General features: G+C 37.4%; 2 protein-coding genes across 2 annotated transcripts in view; one reads left to right on the top strand and one right to left on the bottom strand.

Moving 5' to 3' along the window:
• Positions 1 to 2,423, bottom strand: part of CTPS2 (CTP synthase 2) — a 60,133-nt gene extending 57,710 nt beyond the window's left edge. Inside the window, 2 exon segments of the mRNA XM_023918427.2 lie at positions 623 to 828; positions 2,249 to 2,423. Coding sequence (XP_023774195.2) covers positions 623 to 788 — 166 coding nt within the window. The 5' untranslated portion in view covers positions 789 to 828; positions 2,249 to 2,423.
• A 209-nt stretch (positions 2,424 to 2,632) lies between these two features.
• SYAP1 (synapse associated protein 1) lies at positions 2,633 to 21,957 on the top strand. The gene is made up of 9 exons (XM_023918323.2): positions 2,633 to 2,883; positions 6,080 to 6,198; positions 8,492 to 8,558; positions 9,956 to 10,029; positions 10,332 to 10,471; positions 12,043 to 12,188; positions 16,077 to 16,135; positions 17,118 to 17,265; positions 18,799 to 21,957. The coding sequence occupies exons 1-9, from the start codon at positions 2,685 to 2,687 to the stop codon at positions 18,924 to 18,926; spliced, it is 1,080 nt and encodes a 359-aa protein (XP_023774091.2). The 5' UTR covers positions 2,633 to 2,684; the 3' UTR covers positions 18,927 to 21,957.
• Positions 21,958 to 22,963: the final 1,006 nt, after the last annotated feature.

The raw sequence follows: 22,963 nt of genomic DNA, 5'->3' as shown, positions 1-22,963 counted from the left end.
TAACAAGCCACACAGTAGAAGGAACATTAAACATTATGAATAAAATGTCTTCTAACTCATCAGCAACAGTCAATACAACCAATGTGGCTTAGAAAACCAACCAATCAAATTATGCATCTACTTTAAAATCATAGGATTAGCAGGTTCTCTAAGCTTCACTAAAGTTTTTGACCAGATTTTTTTTACTAAAATGAGAATTTAAGCTAACTCTCATGAAGGTACTTATATTAGAAGGCACTAATACCCAGAACAGCATTCTCAAGTAACTGTTAAGGACTTAAGTTGCAAGTAAGTTTTATAACACTATTTAAGAGGGGTTTTTAATCAAGTTGAACTGAAGATAGCACTAACTGACCCAGGCTAGGATTTTCCCAGTGAAGTGGTATTTTAGAGAAAGGAAGCATCTGCTCATAACAGTATCTTCAAAAAAACTTGATTCTGTTTCTTAACTTAGAGCACACAGTGTCCTTGAGAACACAGAGTAAGCAACAGACTTTCAAAGTAATGATAAAACAACTTGTAAACACTCACTACTGTTTCTTAAATAATAAAAAATAAAACCAGAACACATAATTGTAAATACAAATGTTTATGGGAAAGGGAACAGCACTGATCTTCATACCATGTTCATACGGTGAAAAGGTTCCAGCATCTATGTTTATGTAAGGATCAATTTTGATTGCAGTGACACGTAGACCACATGATTTCAGAATGGTGCCAATGCTGCTTGCAATGATCCCTTTGCCAATGCCTGAGATGACACCACCAGTCACTAGGATGTACTTCATTGGAAAATCAGCACACGTGCACAGACCTTGAGCTGGAAATCTAAACCAAGAGAGATGTACATCTGGTGAACGTTAAATTCATGTCTGGGAAGATCAGAGACTCAATCTGCAAAGAATCTATACTTAAATGACCTTCAGCAACACACAATAAAAATGACCATTTTGGAATCTGGGAGCAGGATTCACCTCTCCCAGGTTAAAAACCAGTATATAAGATAAACAGATTCACCTAAACAGGTCCTGATGAGGCTAATCAACACACAGAGCCAAGGTATTAATTTACAGTTCTACACAGAAAGGAGTGATGGGTGGCAAATCCACAAAATAACTACAAAAACTTTTTACCATTTATATGTTTTAGCAAACAAAGGTACCAGTGTTCATCAGCTACAAGCTGCATTTTTTCCACCCATCTGAGACAAGATAACACGTACCTCATCTGTAAACGAATTCTCATTCCATTCAGGTGGCTGTGGGGGCTAATCATGGAACAATTTCTGAACAGTGACAGCATGGCTCATCATAGAGCAAGAACTCTAGGGCCAAGAAAATCTTTCCTTATTTCAATACCCAATTCACCCAAAACAACATGCAACAGCACATCATCTAATGGCCCTTAGTATAAATCAAAGCAGCATGGTTCTTCAGCTGTTGGTATGAAGCAGCAGATAGTCAATGAACATTTTAACTTTTTATTATACTGAAGTAATATAAATAAGGCGTGGATCTTCAGGAGACTGAGTTCTGAAATGTAACAGTGTTTGTCAGGAACACTCTCACATTTCTGTTATTAGGAATTAATAAACTATTTGCTTATCAATATGATCAAAAGGACAACCATTTAACCATTAAATGTATTTAAGTCAGGAGAAAAAGGAACATCAAGGATAAACTTTTCCCTGTTATTTAATTTTAATATATTTTTTTTTTTTAATAGAAAAGATTTTAAGACTTGGACCCTACCTCTGTTTAGACTATTCCTTCAGAGCTCAGCCAACTTAGTTGTCAACATTAACATCATAAACATCTAAGCCATTTCCAAAGCTCTTTTCAGGAAAACAGGGGGGGTAATTTCAACAACGGTATACATCTTGAGTACACAGCACTTTAGAACTCGTAAATCTTGCTTACAGAAACCAAAATTAAAAATTTGCTGTGACTTCAGCAAAAACAGCGATACCCCAGCAGCTTCAGGAAACGCATTTATTTGAAACAGGTAGAGAGCTGCAGGTGGTCTGGAAATTCACTCGTAAAAGATGAAGGAAATAAGAGTTAGGGGAGGGAGAGCTGAAAGTGAATACTGGAAGAAATCATTTTGCCGGGACATGGCACACGGAATACTCCGTCCAGCCTTATCTACAGGAGCTGCCACCTCCAGCACAGATTTGTGGGTGCTGCACCCCAAACGCGCCGCACCGCGGGAGCGCTCGGGGCGCTGCAGGGAGAGGCCTCTGACTTACGGAGCTGTGAAAGGCGGCTGCTCCGACCAGAGCCCGGCAGCGCAGACGAGGAGAGCCCGCCGCGGGAGAACCGAGCCCCAGGCTCCGCCGGCGGGGCGGGGGCGGCGCCTGCCCGGGGGGGCACAGCCCCTGCAGGTAACGCGCCCCCGCTGGGGACACCCCCCCCTCTGGGGACACCCCCTCGCTGGGGACACCCCCCCCTCTGGGGACACCCCCCGCTCTGGGGACACCCCCCCCTCTGGGGACACCCCCCGCTCTGGGGACACCCCCCCCTCTGGGGACACCCCCACAGGTGCCGCCGCGCGCCCGCTCCGCCCGGGCCCGCCCTTCCCGCGGCGCTGGCGGCGGAAGTGGCGCACGCGGAAGCCGCGCGCACGGCGCCCGGGTTTCCGCAGCGGCGCCGGCGCGGCCCCAGCGCGGCCGCCGCCCCTGAGCCATGTTGCGCGGCCTGGGCAGCTGGCTGGGGCTGGAGCGGGCGGGCGAGGAGCAGCTGCTGCCCGCCGGCAAGAGCAGCGGCCCCGCGGAGCGGGAGCAGGACCAGGAGGAGGAGGAGGAGGCAGGGTCGGCCGGGCAGGAGCAGGGCGAGCTGCAGGGGGACTCGGAGGCGCTGCTCAGCCAGGCCAAGGGGTTCGGCAGTGAGTGTCCCGGGGCTGCCGGCTTTCAAATATGAGCTGAGGCTGCAAATGTGCCTTTCGCTTCTGGCATCTTTCGGAGCGGTTTTTAAAGGAGCAGCGTTTCTTAAGTATCTGTTCTGTTGGCACTAGGGGAGGAAGTCTGTTTGGAGAGAATAGATCTGTCTGCGTAGAATAATTATTTCGTGGAATGCTGTGGGCGTTTGTGATTTTTTTCATAAGAAAATAATGGGGTTTGATTATTTTGTTGAACATGTTTGCATTCTTAGAATCACAGAATGGTTTGGGTTGGAAAGGACCTTGAAAATAATCTCATTCCGACGCCCCTGCCATGCGCAGGGGCACTTTTTGCTAGACCAGGCTTAAAGCCACATCCAGCCTGGCCTTGAACGCTGCCAGGAATGAGACAAAGCTGTAATTTGCTATAAATAAAATTCCTGCTTTACTGTAGTGAATTTTTGGATAAAATTAATCCATAGTGCAGACCTATACTCGTTGCTAAAGCTTTTTTTAAAAAGAGGTTTGGGTGTTTTTTAAATTGATGCTCTGAAATTCTGGATCAGTATCATCTGAGATCTGGTCATCTGAGATTAATCTGAGCTGGTTCTTTACTGTGCGTGTTCTTGGGCAACCTGAACTGCAGCAGTTTAGTCTGTGTACTTCGGTCAAGTATCTGTCTAGTTGTGGTAAATTGATTCTAATCTACTGATTGCTCTGATTGTTCTAATCTGCAAATTGCTGTGATTGTTCAGGAAGGCAAAAGGACTCTGAGTTGCAGGGAAAGAATAAGTATTGATTACTATTAATATAAAGATCTGTCCCATAACTTGCTCTGTAAGTGAAAATTTGGTTTAGTGGTAAATGGGTCCATTGTCTGTGACACCAGAGTAGATTGTGGTGGAAAGGCTTCCTCGCTTGTTTTCTTGTTGTTACACATTTTTACACCCTTTCTTGTTTTAACACATAATCCTAGAAACCTCTGCATGCCCAACAACTTGGATAGCTGTGTAAAAAGATTCCCCTGGCACATAAAGAATTTTACTGGTAAAACAAGCCCTATAGACATTATTTTTTTGTTCATTATCATGACATTACAGAAATTATGAGTGTTTCGCCAATGTGAACTAATAATAGAAGTATTGCTAGATACATATTTTTAATACAGGTATGGACTTGTAAGATGGAAGATTAATTTCTTAGTCATTTGAAAGTGTTATTTTCCACCACTAATCCTATTTTTCTAAGGTTAAATACCACCCTTTCTGCAGTTCTATAAGTACCTTAGTTCAAAACAATATTAGCCCTAATTGGAAATATAAAGCATTTTGCTCTTCACCATGGTTCCAGGACTGGCCAAAACCACTTTGTGCAATAATGCCAGAATGTCACACCAGACAGTAAACGTCTCTGCACTTTTGCACCTAAAACAATTGCATATGTGAGAGTTTCCAGGGATACATGAAACAGTCAATAAAAGCTGGTGAGGAGTGAGCAGTCCAGTAGGTTGCTGTTTCCTCTACTCTCTCATAAGGGGAATAATATATGTGTCTATATCTAAAACATGGAACTTAACCTTTTTCTTATACCTGAATCATGTGATGGGTTATAAAGCCTGATAACAGATATAAAAGGTGCTAGTAACTACCTGAAGGATGATGTTTGGTTACCACCATTCTGTGACTTGAAAGCGAAAGTTACATATAAAAAATTGTCTTAAGGATTGGCTAGACCACTACATATTTTGGTATTGATTTGGTGATACCACAGCAAGAGAACATTTTATCCAGCACGGAGTGTAGTCAGCTTTCCAAAAGGTGACATCAGTGTTCCAAAGTAACTCATTTTATCAGTTGCTAACAACCATCTGTTAAAGGAACTTTTTTTTATTATTTTATTCTTTTCATTATAAGATAAGTTTTTACATTTCTAACCCATAGGGAAACGGGATTTTTTGAGAGTTCTTGAGAAGGAAAGTGGTCTTTTGTTTGAAACAGAAGTGCTGGGTTTTGGTGGAGCTTTGTTTATTTGTTTGTTTTTGGGGCGGTTGGTTGGTTGGTTTTTTGACAACCCCCTTTACAGAAGTCAGAGGTGATTTTCTGGAATAACTGGAATATGTGACTCCTATTGAGCTGACTACCAAGCAGCACCCTCATTTTGCAGGGCTGCTCTCCAGACACTCCTCTTCCAATTTATATTCATCCCATGTGCAGAATCGAGTATTTATTCTTGTTAAATTTCATGCCATTGATGTTTGCCCAAATGTTCCAATCTATCTAGATCCCTCTGCATTTATTTTATTTACTATGGCACTGACACAATGTATGTACTGGAACTGAGATACAGTAGTTGTAATGCAACTGTTGAGATAGAATTAAGTGCCTGTGACATCATGCCATCTGAGAAATAGTACCAGTGTTTTAAAATCACTTGTCTATAAGCTTGCAAGTTTGTTCTCCTTAATTAAAATAGAATAATACAGTGCAGATGGCCATACTTTGTGTGTGTAGTTCTTTCTCTGCCACCTCTCTTCACTTCAGCACTACTAATACAAAGAATGTGAGTCTTTGAGAATATTTTTCGTTGCTGTTCTGACACTGAATATTTTCAGAAAATATGGCTCTGAAAAACAAGTGCTTTTCATGGAGCTAAAGAGAGGAAGACAGTGCAAGATAGATAAGGACAAACATCAAGAGCAAGCTTCTGTGCTGAGACTTTTGAAGGAGGTGTTACATGCCTGAAATATTTCATGGATTTTCTGCCTCGGTTTATAAGACTTTATTGTGCATGTTGATTTTCTTAAAAAATATAATTATGTGTTAATACTGTGGCTAAGTTACTTTATGGCTTAATGTATCCAAAATACTTACATGAAATCAGGAAAGACACATTGCTTCAGAAGATTCATTGGAAAGGAGTGTTTAGAAGATCATTACCAATGTTTGATTTAGTAAACAAGGTTCATGTATAAATATTTGATTTACAGAAAATTGTGATCATCATCATCATTAAAGAATATAAACTAGAAAAGTATAAGTAGAATTTTAGGACTTTTTTGTAGGCCAGAATCCGGGTTAAGTTATTTTGAAAGAAACTTTTAAGTAGGTATCCAAATGTCTAAAGAGAAGGAAAAATAAAAGTAGAAAGAGAACTGAACGTAAAGAAATCTATTCTCAGGTCTTTCTTTTTTTGTCTATGAAAGGTTACCTCTTCAATTTTGCCTCTGCTGCTACAAAAAAGATATCTGAGTCTGTTGCTGAAACAGCACAGACTATAAAGAAGTCTGTAGAAGAAGGAAAAATTGACAGTATCATCGATAAGGTAATTTGTTTCTAGACAGTTGATCTGGAAGATCTGTTCCTTACTGTTGTTACATGTGGCAAATCTGGCATTTGGTAACATTTCTTTCTGTATGCTGTCTTTAGATATTGTCTTTCAAGAGATAATGTGCATCTCTTGTCATGATGAATGATATGACTGAAATGTTTACTCATGGTAGAGTTGCCAAAACAATGGTCACCCTGTTTTTATCAGTGCTGCACCTGTGTTTCTTCACTTCCCTCAGGATGTTGATATGCTGGAGAACGATCAGAAGAAAATATGAAAAATGCTGATGTAGGTGGAAGGGCTGAAAAAATTTGAGAAAGGCAGCTGGGGAATGTCTGTCCCAAGATGTGTGGACTGGTTTCTTTTTTGCCCCACAGCTTATTTAGTTGGAAAAATTAATGAGGTAGCTTGCTTAAAGAAAGGCACCTCTGTACAAAAGTCAGAATTAGCTTGGCATTGTACATATTGCATCCTAGGACCCTAGGGGTATACAGGTACAGTTTCATAAGAATCAGTGAGCTAATGAAACAGTACCTTGTTATTGTCCTGGTTTTTTCCCCACCCTGACCCTGACATGCTGCTCTTGTCCTCTCTTCCTGTCAGCTCCAGTTACTTAACTTGTGCCAGCAAGCGTTCTTCCAGTGCTCTAAGCCACAAACTTCACAGAAGGAAAAGAAAAAAAGAAAAAGGCAGCAATAAGTGCCATTAAGTGTTCTGTGTTTGTTATTGGGAGTATCTTGGAAGGGAAGGAAAAGGGAGCTGGTCAAAACCATCCCAGCTGTAGTAGGACTGCATCCAGGAGGGTCTGACACAGGCAAACCCCTTTTCCTGCTCCTGCCTCTCAGACAGCCCTCCCACAGAACTACAGCATTGCCTGTTTATTTTTTTAATGCAATAGAAGTCTACTTCTTGATATAATTAGTGTTTGTGTTATCTTCCAAATGAATCATCAAATGACATCAAATTAATTTCTATTATGATCACATTTTACATTTTGTCTTCAGATTTCATTGACAGTTGGCTGTATAATAATAGCAGAAATCTATTTCCTTCTACAGTAATATCAGAGTCTAATGTAATTTTGATCTACATCAGAAAGGAAAAGTCAAGTAACAAGGGTATTTGTTAATTTAATACACTAATAATAATGCCCCTAAGAAACTGTAGCTAAGTACCATATTTTGTAAGTATAAAATAGCATATTTTATGCCTCAAATAATAATAAATAATACAGATTTTCTGTAAATATCTTAGAGTAATACGAATTCTCTGTTTTGATTAATCAGTATTACATAGAGGAGAAACAAGATTATACCTGTATCATCATAAGGCTTTCTTCTTATACCATATAAATTATTTTATTCCATAAGTAGAAAAAAATAATAAAATTTTAAACCAAAAGAAAGAACAATAATCTGCATAACTGACACTATTATAGTTCTCTCACTGATAGTAATCTTAAACTGAAATACTGGGTCACTGAAGGAAAACAAAGTATAGCAATTTATCAATATTTAGCTTGAAGACTTCTGTGCATTTTGGCAACTTGTTAATCCACAGACCTCACTGCATAAAAATTATATTTTATGAGTGATTTAAGTATTCATTTCTAACTTCATCTCTTTTGCCTCTGCTTTCAACCACAGAACACTTGCATTCTTACTTCTAGATTATGGCATTCCAAATTATGAGACCATTCTCCATTTTTTTAATTCTAAATTCAATATAGAATTTTTCTAAATGTGATTTTTTAAATGAAAATCTGCCAACAACATAAATGGAAATGTTATTTTTTTTCAGCAAAGCAGGTGTTCTGAAATCCAACTTTACAATTTTGAAAGTCCTGTTTTTTCAATGGGTGTATTTCTTAGGCAACTCTTGAAGCTTCTTTAAGGCTAAGTGTTAGTGCTTTAAAAACATGTTTAAATAAGTCTAAACAGTCTGCATGGTCTGTATTTGATACAGTTGGACACTAAGTGGATATGCATAGAATGCCAGTGTTCAAATTATCAGCTAAGATTTTCCATCTTTTTTTCCTAGTCCCCTGAAATTAATAAAACTATAAATATAATTTTGAAAGCATACACAATAGTTTTAAATGCAAAATCAAATGTTTTAATAAAAGGAAGTGTATGATTGACATGAAACACCTTTAACTTACAGGAAGGGCCACTATGGATATAAGAATATGCACTGTGTTTGAAAGCACATTCTGACTGAACATAAAACAGGAAGAGTGATTTTTAATTTCTTTTTTTTAATTGTGGTTCCCTAATTTTTATTTTAGACAATTATTGGAGACTTTCAGAAGGAACAGAAGAAATTTGTCCAAGAGCAGCAAAACAAAAAATCAGGTAATATATGCTTTTTTTGATGATGTCTATCATAACATAAGTGAAACCTTGCTGAAAGCTGGATAATTGAGCTATGTCTAAAACTGATCTATCAAAACACTATTTAATGAAATACATTATGACAGAACTTAATGCATATGGTGATATAGGAAGATTATATTTTTAAGTGAGGTTGCTGTTAAGTTATGTAGTTGGTTTAGATTTGCTTCTTAACCAAATTCTGCTTTGTGAAATAAACTCAAAGATCACCATGCTAGCAAAGTTGTTTTCTCACATTGTGTTTCATCTTTTATCTTATTTAATGTGTTACCTGAATGCAATAATTTTTGACAGTTTGAGTAAGTAGTGACTTTGTTAATCTTTAAAATGAACCAGTTTTAAATGGATAATGATAAAAAATTTCATGGTGTTTGTAGTTAGTATGTGCATCTGGTTTCTTATTGGAAGATTGCTTATGGGATTGTGTTGCCTGTATTTCTGTCTTTTTTTCTTTTTGTCTTTTTTTTTTTTTTGTTTTCTATTAGTAAACTTGGGATTCTCTTAATGTATTTTTAAAAGCTCCATGAAAATAGATAGCTGGATTGGCCAAAGGGGGATAACAGATGGCCTGACTGAAAGAAATATCAGCATCTGATGTGGATCCATCTGGGTGAAAGATCTTGCTGATACCAGTTGCACAGGCAAATAAGTGTTATTAGTTTAAGGGCACAAGAATTATTTATCTGCTACAGGTGCATCATGTTGTCTCTGTAGACTGAATTTGCATTGATAGTGAAGAGATTGATAAATATCTATACATCTATAATAGTTTATTTTCCTCTCTGTACAGCCCAAAGAACTATTTTGAAAGTATCTGCATAACAATACAAACCAGCTGAACTGGAGTAGGCTTACTCAGTGTGTAACATGTTGTAATTCATAACCAATTTATAACATTTTTCTCCATTGTTAAAGAATTGGTGTCTTCTAGGTGTAAGTTACTTCTCAAGCTTAATTTAGACAAAGTTTACACATTTAAAGTGGATCTGGAAATACCATTTACAGGCAACTTAATTAGTTATACAGCACTACTTCAGTGGCAAAACTAAGAGGCACCAAATTCTGACTGTTGCATGCTGCAAAGAAATCCCCATAATTTTATTTTTACAATAACAGAGATCAGCCACTATTTGATTATTACTTTTTTACCTCAGATAAGCGAAGATCCATTCCTAGGGCTTCTCTGTTACACCATGGACTTAGTTTAGGAAAAAGACACAATGACTCGGCCTACTGGTGTAACTCTGCTTACTTTTGTAACACTGTATGTGTCAGTTACATTATGGTAAGGTCTGTTATTTGGAGTGGGTTTTTTTCAAGTAATATAAATGCAGTTATCTTCCTCTTTTCAATACTAGAAGCAGCAGTGCCTCCCTGGGTAGACAGCAATGAAGAAGAGACAATTCAACAACAAATACTGGCCTTATCAGCAGTGAGTATTTCACTTCCTGTAAGGTTTGAAATTTTCTCTTGGAGAAATTAAAACTACTGGGGTTTTTTTTAAGTCCTTTTTTTTTAATTATGTGTTTTCAAGATACTTTTAATATATCTGTCACCACACCAGTCATGTGCAAGAGTAAATAGTTCTATCAGTTTCAATTTGAACCGAAGCAGATCCTCAGTACAGTTTTTATTTTTTATAAAGACTTCATAGATTGCTTTGCTGCTCTTGTGTGTGAAATATGGTGTCCTTTTTCTGATATAATTTAATGGCCATAAATATGTTCTTCAAAGGATAAACGGAATTTTCTGCGGGATCCTCCAGCAGGTGTGCAGTTTCATTTTGACTTTGATCAAATGTACCCTGTTGCACTGGTGATGTTACAGGAAGATGAACTTCTCAATAGGATGAGGTTTGACCTTGTTCCCAAACAGTAAGTAATTTCTGCTGGTAACTGTATCATCATGCTTTTAATGTGTCTGTAAATACTCATAAATTACTCCTTGTTCTTTTCATTTCCTTTGATTCTTTATGTTTTTTTCAATGTCTACATATACTTTTATGTGCTGGTGTCTAACACATGGAGTATTGCCATGTGCATTGCAGTTTAGCAGTTTGAGGTAAGAAGTATGTCTGTGAGACAGAACTAATAATGACCTGTGATAATAATGATTAAAGTATGGGGGAGGCTCTCAGTATTTCCATGTCCAGTGTGCTAAATGACATTTTTTTTTTTCTCCAAAGAAAGGTAAAGGCAACAATAAAAGTGTTCAGATCTGTAGGTGTAACTGACATCCCAAAAAGGTGATTACAGATAGTCAGATAGATAGAGACTGCCTCTAGAGAAATGGTGATAGAATGTGTCACAAAAAAGCAGCAGTGCAAGCAAGAAAAACTGGATTTGGATAGGAAATGGCAAAAGCTCTGTGTTGCAGAGCTTTATTCTGAAGCTGTTATTCCCTGTCCAGTCCCAGACTCTGTTCCTAATGCTTGTTTCACACCTCAACTTTCTATTTTAGTGGGAGTTCCCAACATTAGTCTCCTTGTCTAACAATGAAAATGGAAAGAAAATCTTTCCTTGTGACATCTTCTGTCTTAAATCTCCTCCTTTTATAAACTTACCCAGCTCCTCATTCTGTTTACCTTCTCTGTTCAGTTCTGAAGATCTGCCCATATTCTCTGATGCTCTGTCTTGAGCCTCTGGCCATGCTATCCTTGCCTTTCCTGCCACATTGCTTAATATGTTTGTTGCCTGTTCTTAGTCTCAGTGGTCACTGTTTGCATGAAGAGGTGTGAAGGTAATTTCATTCTTTCTTAACCTACACAAGTTCCTCCCCACAGATCTTGCCATTTCTGCGTTCTGTTGCCTGTGGGTTAAAGTTGGTTCTTTTCTTTCTTGCTAGAGGAATTTCAGAGGGAAATGTTACCTGAGGCAGGGGGTAGTCTCCCACTTGTCAGAGCTGGTCATTTCCAAGATGGCAGTTTCCAGTTACTAAAGGTTCTGTGGACATGCTGAAAGACGTGCAGATAGTGAAATAGTACTGCTGCAATCTAGGAATGGCTTCTGCCACCACAGATGTTCCAGTTCCACCTGATGTCTAGGGAAGATGTAGACAATTATAGTTTGACAGTGATAGAGTATTTGGCTTAGAGGGGAAGAGAACGGGGTTGTTTGGCTTGTTGGGTTTGTTTACATAGTTTGTCAGGAGAGATGGAAGAGCATCATATTTTTCCTTACCATGTATTGCTGCATGCTTTTTCTAGAGTTATAACATTACTATTGTAGGTTCAAGTCAATTGCAAATGTCTTGTGAAAGATCAGGAACTTTTAAAATTATGGACTTTTTAGTATGTGTTAATGTCACAAATTTCTTTTTTAAGTTTTTACTTAAATATCAGCTATGCCTACTCCTCATCTCTGCATATTTAATTTTACTTCACTGCTAGATGGCTAAAGGAACCATATTCTAAATGCAGTAATCAAAATTTGTTTGTTCTCTCTAGTGTAAAGGAGGAAGTGTTCTGGAGAAATTACTTCTACAGGGTGTCCCTAATTAAACAGTCTGCACAACTCACTGCGCTTGCAGCTCAACAGCAAGCAGCAGGAAAGGAAGAGAGCAAAAGCAGAGAAGAGGATAGTGAACTGAAAGGTATGGGATACACTTGTTTTAACCCAGTTCATTAACTTAGTGTCATGCTATTGTCTAAAATCAGAAGAAAAACTTTCCAAATAATATTAAAATTGGTAACATATAGAGCAGTCTTTTAATGAAAGCTTTCAGTTGCACATGTAATACCTATATGCATATGCAGCATCAAATTTTCACAATTTTTTTAAGTTTAATTAATTACCATGTCTAGCAAGTATTTTCAATAGGAGAACAGTTGCCCTAGTAACCCACCCTTGGCCCATTGGAGCCCCTCCAGGGATTCTTAGCCCTATAACTTGTTATATCTACAAAGTATCTATTATTTCAGCCCAGGTGCTAATGCAAAACAGGATGTCCTTGTTAGAAACACTTTTTCTTGAAAATAAGACCAAACAGAATTTTAAGAATGTGTCATAATATGTGAGAAAGGGTAGCTACTGTTCTAAAGTGTGAGAAAGTGCTAGAAAATATACACCTATATATTAAAAATGTACAAAGCTACAAATATATATATACAAATATATATATAAGATTTAAAAATCTTTAGGCATCTACAAATGCTCACTGTATAAATCAGGTGCCATCACTTTTTTATCCTGGATTGCCTATTAAATCAGGGCTTCTCTCATCATACTTGGTGTCTTTGTGTAGATCAGGGAGGAGGAGGCTCGTGGTGCTCTTAAGCTGTTTTCCAGTTTCAGCCAACTTTGTCAGAAGAGGAGAAATCTCAAGAGGAGAAATGTTGTACTTGGCTTATGACAGCTCATGACCATTAGTGGTCGTAGGTGTGATTCTTACTTTTCAGACAGAAGTAGGAGATTCCCTTGGTTCACTTGATCAGACAACAGGTACTAGCCAGCTGGAATATGGTTTGCTCTTGGCTTTTTCTCATCTTTCACACCAAACAGAAGTTAGTGAGTGGTACAGGGTTAGAACTACTGTGGAGGAGTGCAGGGTGTGGAAATGCCCATAATGTATTGTGGAAACAGAAAAAAATGGGGATCACGTGGTTACCTGGGATTCAGTCTTGAGATGAAAAAGCTGCTTCAACAAATGTGTCTGCAGTTACATTGATGAGTTTCTACAGGTGGTTCTTACTGACCTGACCCTCTTACGAACCACTGAACCTCTTTACACCTTAACAGATTCTGCAAGCAGAAATATCTGAGGCTTAAAGAGTATAAAGCAGTTAGTTACTGGCAGAAACACAAAAGATACCCATTGCTCATTAACTCTTAGCTTAACCTAGGTGCACTCACCACCGCTGGTAAGACACCTGAAGGATCTTGGCAGGCTGGATAGGTGCTGAGCAGAAGGAAAAAGCCTTTGCTGTACCTTGGAATGGTTCTTATATCCCCAATATCGATTAATTGCCATCCAGGAAATCCACTAATACTTATGTCCTGTTGACACTGCTGGCCTGACAGTCAGCTGATCACTGCCAAGTTAACTTATTTTTCCTCCTTTTTGAATATAATATCTTTCCATACAGGTATTTTTTCTCGAGACACCTTTCTTATTCTTTTTACAGACTTTTTCACAGGTCTTTTACACAGTTTAGTAATCTTCTACACAGTCTGAGTTAAGATTACTCAGCTGGGCTTTTGCTCCTTGGATAGGCAGCTGAACTTTGGGGTGAAGATGCTACAGATAGAATTATAAAGCTGGGCTTCCATGTTGCATATGTGCCTTTGTCAGTTTGTGTCGTGCTTCTCATAGATTTTGTTTGGAGTGTGCCTGTGTCAGCCTAGGCAAGGTCCCCATCTACAGTGGAAGAAATATTTTTCTCTGAGTAGATTCTGTAGTAGCCTGTCATGTCAGCATTGCCATACAAGCAATTCTGGCTACTCCAGAATATACTGTACACCAAGAGGCACCAATTCTCACAACTTTTATTCAGTTCTTCATTGTCCCAAAACTATGGTTCTTCTAACTGAAGTGTCTCAGCTTTGCAGGAGAGATGGTATCTGATCCTGTTGAACAACAAAAATGTTATTTTTGAGTCATCCAAGCCCTTGGAAAGTACCATTCAGTTAAAGTGAAAGTTGCTGGATTCTAGTAAAATTCCCACTGTGACTAAAGCAAAACATAACTTCATTTTCAAAAAAAATCCACTGTCTTTTGCCCTATTGCAGCTCTTCTACAGTTCAAAACACCAGTGTGGGATATGCAGATAGATTTACTGACTCCATGTTCTGTAATGGCAAAGAAACATGTACCAGACTGTAGTAAATGCATGTTTTGTTTGACTCATAAATTGGATAGATTTGGGAAGCTCTGAATCATATATGTTATTTTTGGTTTAAGTAACCTTTTTGAAAGTTAGGATTCCCTAATTGGAGGCTAAAACTGGCAGTAATTGCCTGTTAGTAGTCATTCATAATGTTCAGGGTTTCTTCTTAAAGCTGTGTCTGTAAAATAGAATTGTTAGCCTTCCATTTCTCTGTCTCCTCCTTAGCTGCTCTTTTCATTAAGTTAAATGAGAGTGGTTGATGGAAAGGAAAAGAGAAAAGACAAATGGAAGACATTCCACATTCTAGTGTAAAGGCTATGTAAGATTTATAACAAAATGCCAAGTTCTAGCCCTTCTCTAGGCATTAGTAGCTCTGTAGTCAGGAACTAAGTCACCTTGGGATGAGAGCACAATGCCGGAGGAGTGGGAGAGATGCCAGGCCAGTAGGTCCAGAATGATGCTAATGGTAGCTCAGTCACACCTGACTGGGGCATGGCCCAGCACAGAGCAGCTGTGTCCCATCTGCACGAGAGCAGCAGGTGGGGCCTGAGGCACCTCTCTTGCACAGCAGAGTTACTGCCATGTCCTACAGCTTCCCCAAGCAGGGAATGCTGGAGCCTCTTTGGCTGCAGTATTGGGTGCAGTGAGAGATCATAGGAAAAGGAAGGAAGGAAGAGGGAAGATGGGACAGAGCAGTGGACATTGGGTAGATGAGCTATAAAAGCAGTGACAGCTACCAATTAGGGAATGATTTTAATTGAAACTGACCTTAATTTAAAAAATTAAACACAAAAAAAAATCAGAAATTGCTGAGTTAGCAGGAAGGATCCACCTGGCGCCCTGTAGGAAGAAGAGCTGCAAGCTCAGAGCTGTTTTGCATGTTTAAGCAAAAAGAACTGCTAAGCAAGCACTCCACCACTACCACAGCCCCTGCATGTTGTTCTTGCAGCCACCTGGCTCTTCACTGTAACTCCCTGGATGTTGCATGAGGAAGAAAGCTGGGATGTTCCTTTACCTGCAAGGGAAAAGATCTAACCTTCCTTGTAAACAATTGTTGTCTTCCTAGCACCGTGCTCTAGATAGAGAATGCACAGCGAGTTTTCTTAGCAAATTGAGACCAGCTCCTAGGGTTTGTTTCTCAGTGACTCCCATTGCCTGTGTGAAGGGTAAGGCTGCAGAACACTGTTCTCATGTGCCCTTGGGGGTGTGCATAGTACATGTGCAGTCTGGTCTGCTCAAGAGCTGACTGGCACCCATGCCAGCAGTAGTACCCTGCCAGGGGAGTTTGAGAACTTCTGTAATAGACAGTGACCAGATTGCAGACTAAGTGTATACATTTGTAGCTGTAAAGATCTTGGGATGTCATTTTGAGGGGCAGAGGGGTCCTGTCTATTAAGTTTGGAGCCATAAAGAGGAAATGGCTTGCTAAGTTTGTCTTAATTAACAATAGAAAATTATTTCTATTTGTTTTTAAAAATGGTTCACCTGTGGCTAAATTCAACCTTTGGCCACAAAGATTCCTTAAAATACAATATTTACTTGTATATTTAATAGCTGTGCAAATTATATTTTTAATTATTATTATTTTTAATTATATTTAATTATATTTAAATATATATTTAAATGTTATCTACCTTTTTTTTTTCCCTTGATAGAAACAGTACGGCCAAAAACACCACCTGTTACAATAAAGCCTCAAATAAAATCACAAGAGGTAAAAATGCTGTTATATTTTATGTGGGATTTAGTATATGGAGCTGTTCCTTAATAAGTAATTATGCATCCTTTTGAGTAAGTTCTGCTATGAAACCATAATAATATAGTATCTGACAGTCCTAACCTGCTGCTGGTTTTTTTTTTTTGCTGTGATATTAATTTTTAGCATATAATCTTGAAACTCATTTTCAGTAGCAGAAACAGAAGTTTATGTGAAGAATGTTTTCCTTAGTATCCTGCACATTATGATGTGATTTTACTGTCAAGAGTGAAATTTACAAAATGTTTGGAGTAGAAGGTTAGCATTGCATTGAGACACTAGCAGTATCTTCATAAAAATATATTTTTGTGCCATGTTCTGTCCACCTCTTCAAGCTGTGGTCAGGCTGAAGTATAGAAAATCTAAATGATGTATTGCAATAGCAACACTTGTTTTATTTCACTTTTGTTTGGTACTGCAAAAACCTTTACTTTAGACACGTAATGACCCAAGTTCATTTCTGGATTGTAGAATTGGTGCCAGAGAACACTCTTGGCAGAAGCAGAGCTGTGTGTTCACTTGCCAATAATATGCAGCAGGCAAAAATTTCCAAAGAATAGTCCTTTCTTAATCTTACTTTGGTGTAGAAAACTATTACTGAATTGTGGTCAAATTTTTAATATTTAGGTCCTGTTCTAAACTACAGAGGAGTTTGTTATTGTTTCTGAAGGTTACAAACTAAGAATTAAAGTTGTTAAGAGATCACAAAAAGACATGCTTTACTAGAATGTAAAGCAGATCATTTTCAGTATAGCTAGGTAACATTTTTGTTTGTACAAAAATACTCTTAAGGAAAAGTAGCCAATAAAGAAAAATGTTGTGAGAGTAATGTGTCTGGGTTTTGTCAACTCTATTAAAAGCAGTCACATGAGTGGAAGTATGTATTGGTGGCTTGTTTTACCCTGTCTGGATAAGTTTATACTGAAGTGTCTTGTTGCAGGATGAGGAAGAGATTTCCACAAGTCCAGGTGTATCAGAATTTGTGAGTGATGCTTTTGATACCTGTAATCTGAATCAGGAAGATCTAAGAAAAGAAATGGAACAACTAGTGCTAGACAAAAAGAAAGAAGAGACTTCAGTAGTAGAAGGTAAAGCTTCTATTACCTGTTTCTTACACAGAGCAGTTCTAAGACAGGTTTATTTAAAAGAAAAAAAAAAAAAAGTTGTAATTCAATTTAGAAAAGTAGATCTGTGACCATTTTTTCCAAAGTGTTTGAAGCAAACTTCAGTGAGATATTGCAGAAATTAATGATAATTTTCTCCATGGTCAATCCACATCTTACACAGAATGTTAACTGTGAGTAGTTTAAATCCAAAGAACCTAAGAGTTTTAGATCGCTCTTCTATGAGAGTGTGGGGTATTTTTTTCTTTTCATCTCCTTTCTCTTTCATAGGTTCTTCTGCATATTAATTGTTTCCTTTGATTTACATCCTTGTAGGTAAAGTATAGTATTTGAAAGTCAGGCTCTGTTTTCTTCTTTTGGCACCAGCTAAAAAGGCAACATTTGTACCAGACTGGAGCTTGAAGAGGCCTCTGCCTATAAAGGTTTACAGGCAAATGAAGGAACAGTTAAAATTTAACAAATAGTTCTGAGAATGATGATAAGAAATTAAGTGGATATTAATTAAATAATTCAGAAGAGCTAATATCAGTGTAAAGAGTATAAAGACAGTCTGTGATGATGTGACTCTGAGCCATACATCATTTACTATGACAACACTTGAATATGTAGATGCTTATCACAAAATTTGCAGGATTTTCTTAGAATATGCTTTGGATTTTGAATCATTGTTTTCTGATTTTTTTTTTTTTTCTGTCCAACACAAAGCCAAGCTTCAGGAATTGTAATGAGTAGTATCAATTTCTTGCATCTAGTTCTTTGATGAAAGTGTTTCAATAGGCCATTAATGTGTTTACTTGTTCAGAGAAATCTCAGCTGGCCGGACTGAGTTGGACTCTGGAACTGTGTACCTTCCTATCTAGGCTGAGCAACCAACCAACGTGTAACACATCAAACGCCCATCTCCTCCCCCACACTCTTGCCTATGATAGGTAGAGCTAATTAAAACAGAGATTAACAACACAAGAATGACTTCTGACTCATTTTTTGCCCTGAAGTATGAAATATTATTACCTTTAACCCTGATTAAGTGAGCTTGCCTAACTACAAAAGTCAGTGAGGAGAATACTTCCTTCTTTGTTTTAAACTAGCTTCAGTATTTGATCTTGATTTCTTTTTTCTATAACCATATATCCACACTTTTACAAACTTCATTTTTTTAAATGGAGATTTAGAATTGCAAAGGGAGATTCAGTTGATAGTAGAGTGAAAGATTGTAGAAAATTATCTTGCAACATGACACTCATAATGACTCAGCTGTGTATTTGCTCTTTATGTCTTTATTATAGTATGCATATAGGAATATAGCCTTGTATATTAATTCTTACTTGTAATCAGTAAGAAGGTGAAATTTCTGAATTTCCTTTTGATTCTAAAGAGAATAGTCCGTAAAGTTTAGGGGATGTGAGAGAGATTCAGTGCAAATTCATCTAGTTTTATATAAATAAGTAACATTCAATATAATCCATTTCATTCTTGCACATAATTTGTCTCTTTTAGAAGAAACTGCTGATTGGGAAAAGGAATTACAGCAAGAGCTTCAAGAGTATGAGGTGGTGACAGAATCAGAAAAGCGTGATGAAAACTGGGATAAAGAAATAGAAGAAATGCTGCAAGAAGAAAATTAAGCATTTTCACAAAATCACATTAACCCAAAGCTCTTTCAGAGGACTGACATGGATTTATGCTTTCATATCTTGCTTACAAAAATATCTTCAGAAGACATAAAATAATCCTAAAGTTGTTATAATTCCATATGGGAATACAACCGGTATTTCTGTTCTTTATATGAGCAGTTTCTGAACTTCTATATTCTTCAAAAGAAAAAAAGAGGAGGTAGATACTGCAGGTTATAATTAAAAAAGATAACATTAATACATGAAGCAGTGGTTCAGTTTGAGGCATTTTTAGGTGATCAAGAAGCTCTTCAAAGAGATTTCTAAATCTAAGAATCGCTTTTTTTTTCCTCTTCCCAGCCTTCTGTTTGGGATGCAAAAATGGATGTTGTAAGTAACTTAGTCCTTGACAACAATTCTCTCTTGACATTTGCACTCTGATCCCTGTATAATCTGTAAATGTGTACTATTTTTAAGGTACTTGTAGTTGGTAGATTTCACATGTATTTAACTTCTTTGATGTATGTAGCCAAAGAATTTATAGAAAACCTTATTGAATAACTTTCAAGGATTTGGTAAAACATACTAATGCAGACTCCAAAAGAAGCTGATTATTTATCAGTCAAGCAGCAAACATTTAAGCATTTAAGTTAGGGTAGAATTAGCAACTGGTTGAATTAAATTTGGGGTTGTTAATCATATTGAGATACTGCCTTTCCCCACAGAGAGAAATGGTTTAATGCATTCTTTCTGCAGAAGGCTGTTATATTTCCATTTAATTTTACTGTATAAGCTGAGAGCAAATTAAATATTTCTTCTTATTTTAAGTGCTGAAACATTTATGTAAAAACTTCCACTGGTTTGGACATCTTTATTAAATACTGTAAATATGTATAAAATTGGCTCATTTATTTGGAGGGGGGGCAGTGAGGAGTAAATATGCTTCAGATACATATTTTAAAAATACACTTTTTTACAGTGCTTAAGACATAGAATTTAAATTTAAAAACAGAGGGTTTTTCTCTAAAAGGTTTTTGATTCTTCATAGGTATCTGGATGTTTCCTGTGGTTATACCATTAAGTGAGTTCCTTTATATATAGATAAATGAAGATTTTATGTTCTGTTTGTCATCTGTTTGATAAACTTCTATGACAAAATATTCATGAAATTCCAAATACAAAGGAAAATGGGTAACATTGAGTAGGTCGGAGCCATTAAGCACAATTGAATTATAGCCATCTTACATATAGTAAGCTCTGTCTTAATGACATAATTCTGCAGAAAACTTTTGTAAAGAGACTAAAGAGATCGTAGCTGTAATTACTCAGTCAATATTCATCCTGTGGGAAATGAAAAGAGCTAAGTACAGTGCTGTTACTGTAAGAAAGGACTATTTTAAATGGTCTCCATTAGCAACTTGGACAGAAAGTTCTCCTCTATTTCTCATTATGGAAAAGCAATTGTTTTAAACCTGCATACATTTGGCTTCTCAAATTAGTTTATTGCCATACACTTTCTCAACTGCAAACCATTTTAAGCACAATTTATATTTTTATTGTGTTTTTCACTTAGTTAACAGATGTGAGGTAAGTCACGGTAAATAAGAGATGCTTAAGGAGCTTTTTATATCTGGGATTAATAAAAGACAACAAAAGTTTAATCTGTGATGCTTATAAAAATAAGACTATTTACAGCTTGATGGTTACTCTTGACAAATACAGCTGCTGTAGATTTAAGCTGGAGATGTTAGAATCTGTCTACTGTGCAGTTTGATGTTATGCCTTCTAAAAAGATGGGTAGTTCTATTCTGATGGTGGCAAATATTCCCTGGATGACTGAGAGCTCCGAAATCGCTGTTCCAAAAGTCCACTTTCTTAAAAATAAGCTTGATCATTCCTAATGTATTCAAGTATGATGTATGATGGCCTTATTTGCATGGGGCTTGTACATCAAGCCTCGTTTTTCTTTTCACGTAAGCATAACCTATATAGAGGTCATAGATGCTAAATTCCATTTCTCATAAAAGATGGTTCCTTCATATAAAATTTTCATTTTTCCCTTTTTGTGAAAAGCAAGTATATCTATAAAATAATAGAAAAAACCCACTGCTTAAATTTGCATTTAAAAAATACAATAATGTAGCAAGGCTGAATCTGACTTGAGCTCTGATATTTAAAGTCTCTTATCAAAAGTCACATTAATATTTTCAAATCTGGGTATCTGGTTTTAAGCTGAGAAATTTAGGCAAATTCTCCACAATCCTGCAGTTTTCAGGCCTGGCCTATGTCTTTCATTTAGTTAGGTGCTACAAGTGCCTATCAGTTCTTATTGTGCATGGGAAGAGGGAAAGTTTCTGCATTCAACTTGCCACATGACAGGAGTACAGGTAGACCTCTTCACGTTCATGCTGAATTTTGCATGCCTTTGTACCCAAATGTGTCATAATAGTATATTACATATGCAAGTGTGCTGGTCTTTTCTTATCAACATCGTTCCAAGCACTGGGATGGTGCAGATGCTAAAATCCAGCAAAACACTGCCACAAAATCAGTGACAAAAAGAAACTAAAAATGAATGTAAATAGCATCATCCTGTGGATACAGTGTGACAGAAAGTACAGTTGTTCAAAACATTGAGTAGGAAGTAAACAACAAATCAAAACATAGTTAACAAATTTTCTTAGAAGATAAACTTGCAGGCTTTTTAAATTTTGGGAAATGGGGCAAAGATCACCCAGGAATTATGTAGGTTAGCTTAGAATAGCTCTCAGATACCAACATCTCCATTTACTCTGTGCACTGAAAAATCATCTTCAGCTATTAGTTCATAATTCAAGTGTGTATTAGTTAATACCTATATGGAATTTTTAAAATCCAATAAACTGTCTGGAGGAAGAGGAAGGTTTGTAAAATCCAGGAATAAGAAAAGTGTAGAGAAAAGTTCCTCTACATTTTGATTTGATCACTTATAGATGATCTGTTATCAAAGTTAATCAAAGCTTTCAGTTTCCTGAATTGTTCTAGTAAACTTTTAATTCTTTTAGTTTTTTGCCTCAGTATTTTTTTTTTTTTCCTTGCTCTTTGGTGATCTTGGTGGGTCAGTGGGGTGATGTATGTAGTACTGAAGTGCAGGATGTCAATTTTAACCTCATGCATTTAAAGAATAACCCTATGTGCAGGAGCCTGTTGCTGGACTGGGAGATGAATCCTTGAACTGTTGGCCACTCACGTATTACTCACTTTTACTTTGCAGTATCTATTGCACAGGAAGGAGCACAGTGTGTCTGGTTACTTCTCTGTGCACTGCCAAGCAGTGGCAGCTGCATTGGGCCCTCAGTCCTGGGACTGTGTCAAGCACATGGTTGTACATTATCTGTGGTCATAAAAATATGATCCAGACACAGGGTGATAAAAAGGGGTACTTGTATATAAGGATCCTCAGGTGCACAGCTTGTTAGGTGGAAAATACATGTCAGGCGGAAGATGCATACCCCGTGTGACATATGTACAATTTTTACACATTTTGCAAATTGGCATATCTGACAAGAGCCCTGCACTTAGCAACATGCCTGGTGGAGTAGTCCCCACAGTTCTAGTACCTTCTAAATTCTCCCCACCTGCAGTGGGGACCAGGCCCTGTTTACAAAAATGTGTCTTGAAAAGTTGGTTTCAACCTTGGTTTCTAAGGAGAAAAACCTTAAGGTTTCTAAGCTTAGGGGTTCTAGAATTTTTTTTGTCTTCCTGCCTAGGAAAATGCTGAAGCTAAGCTACAAAGCTACAAATACATGTGTATAGAATACAGACAATATATAAAGAAAAAAGGTAAAAAACAATACTGTTTAGCACCCTGATGATGGTTGGGGTTTCAATTCAGCAGAAGTATACAAGATGTATTCCCTGGCCTGACACTCATGTCTCAGTAAGTGCTGACTAATAGATCTGTAACAGCAGTACAGTAGCCTAGCCTTAAATAATATTACCCATTAGTAGATTTTCCTTCCAAAATAATAATTTTCAATGCTCTTTTCTTTTGTTTTAAACATTTGGAT

Source organism: Cyanistes caeruleus, chromosome 3 (genome assembly GCF_971803275.1).
Source record: "Cyanistes caeruleus chromosome 3, bCyaCae1.hap1.1, whole genome shotgun sequence".
NCBI classification, from domain to species: domain Eukaryota; kingdom Metazoa; phylum Chordata; class Aves; order Passeriformes; family Paridae; genus Cyanistes; species Cyanistes caeruleus.
The sequence above is the reverse complement of the archived record's forward strand: the minus strand, read 5'-3'. Positions and strand labels throughout refer to the sequence as shown.

What these genes read in the sequence shown, in the direction of transcription:
- SYAP1 (XM_023918323.2), top strand. Translation starts at nt 2,685, where the DNA reads ATGTTGCGCGGCCTGGGCAGCTGGCTGGGGCTGGAGCGGGCGGGCGAG. An exon ending in AAATACTGGCCTTATCAGCA is followed by an intron (nt 10,030 to 10,331) that starts GTGAGTATTTCA and finishes TGTTCTTCAAAG; the next exon opens with GATAAACGGAATTTTCTGCG. An exon ending in TTTGACCTTGTTCCCAAACA is followed by an intron (nt 10,472 to 12,042) that starts GTAAGTAATTTC and finishes TGTTCTCTCTAG; the next exon opens with TGTAAAGGAGGAAGTGTTCT.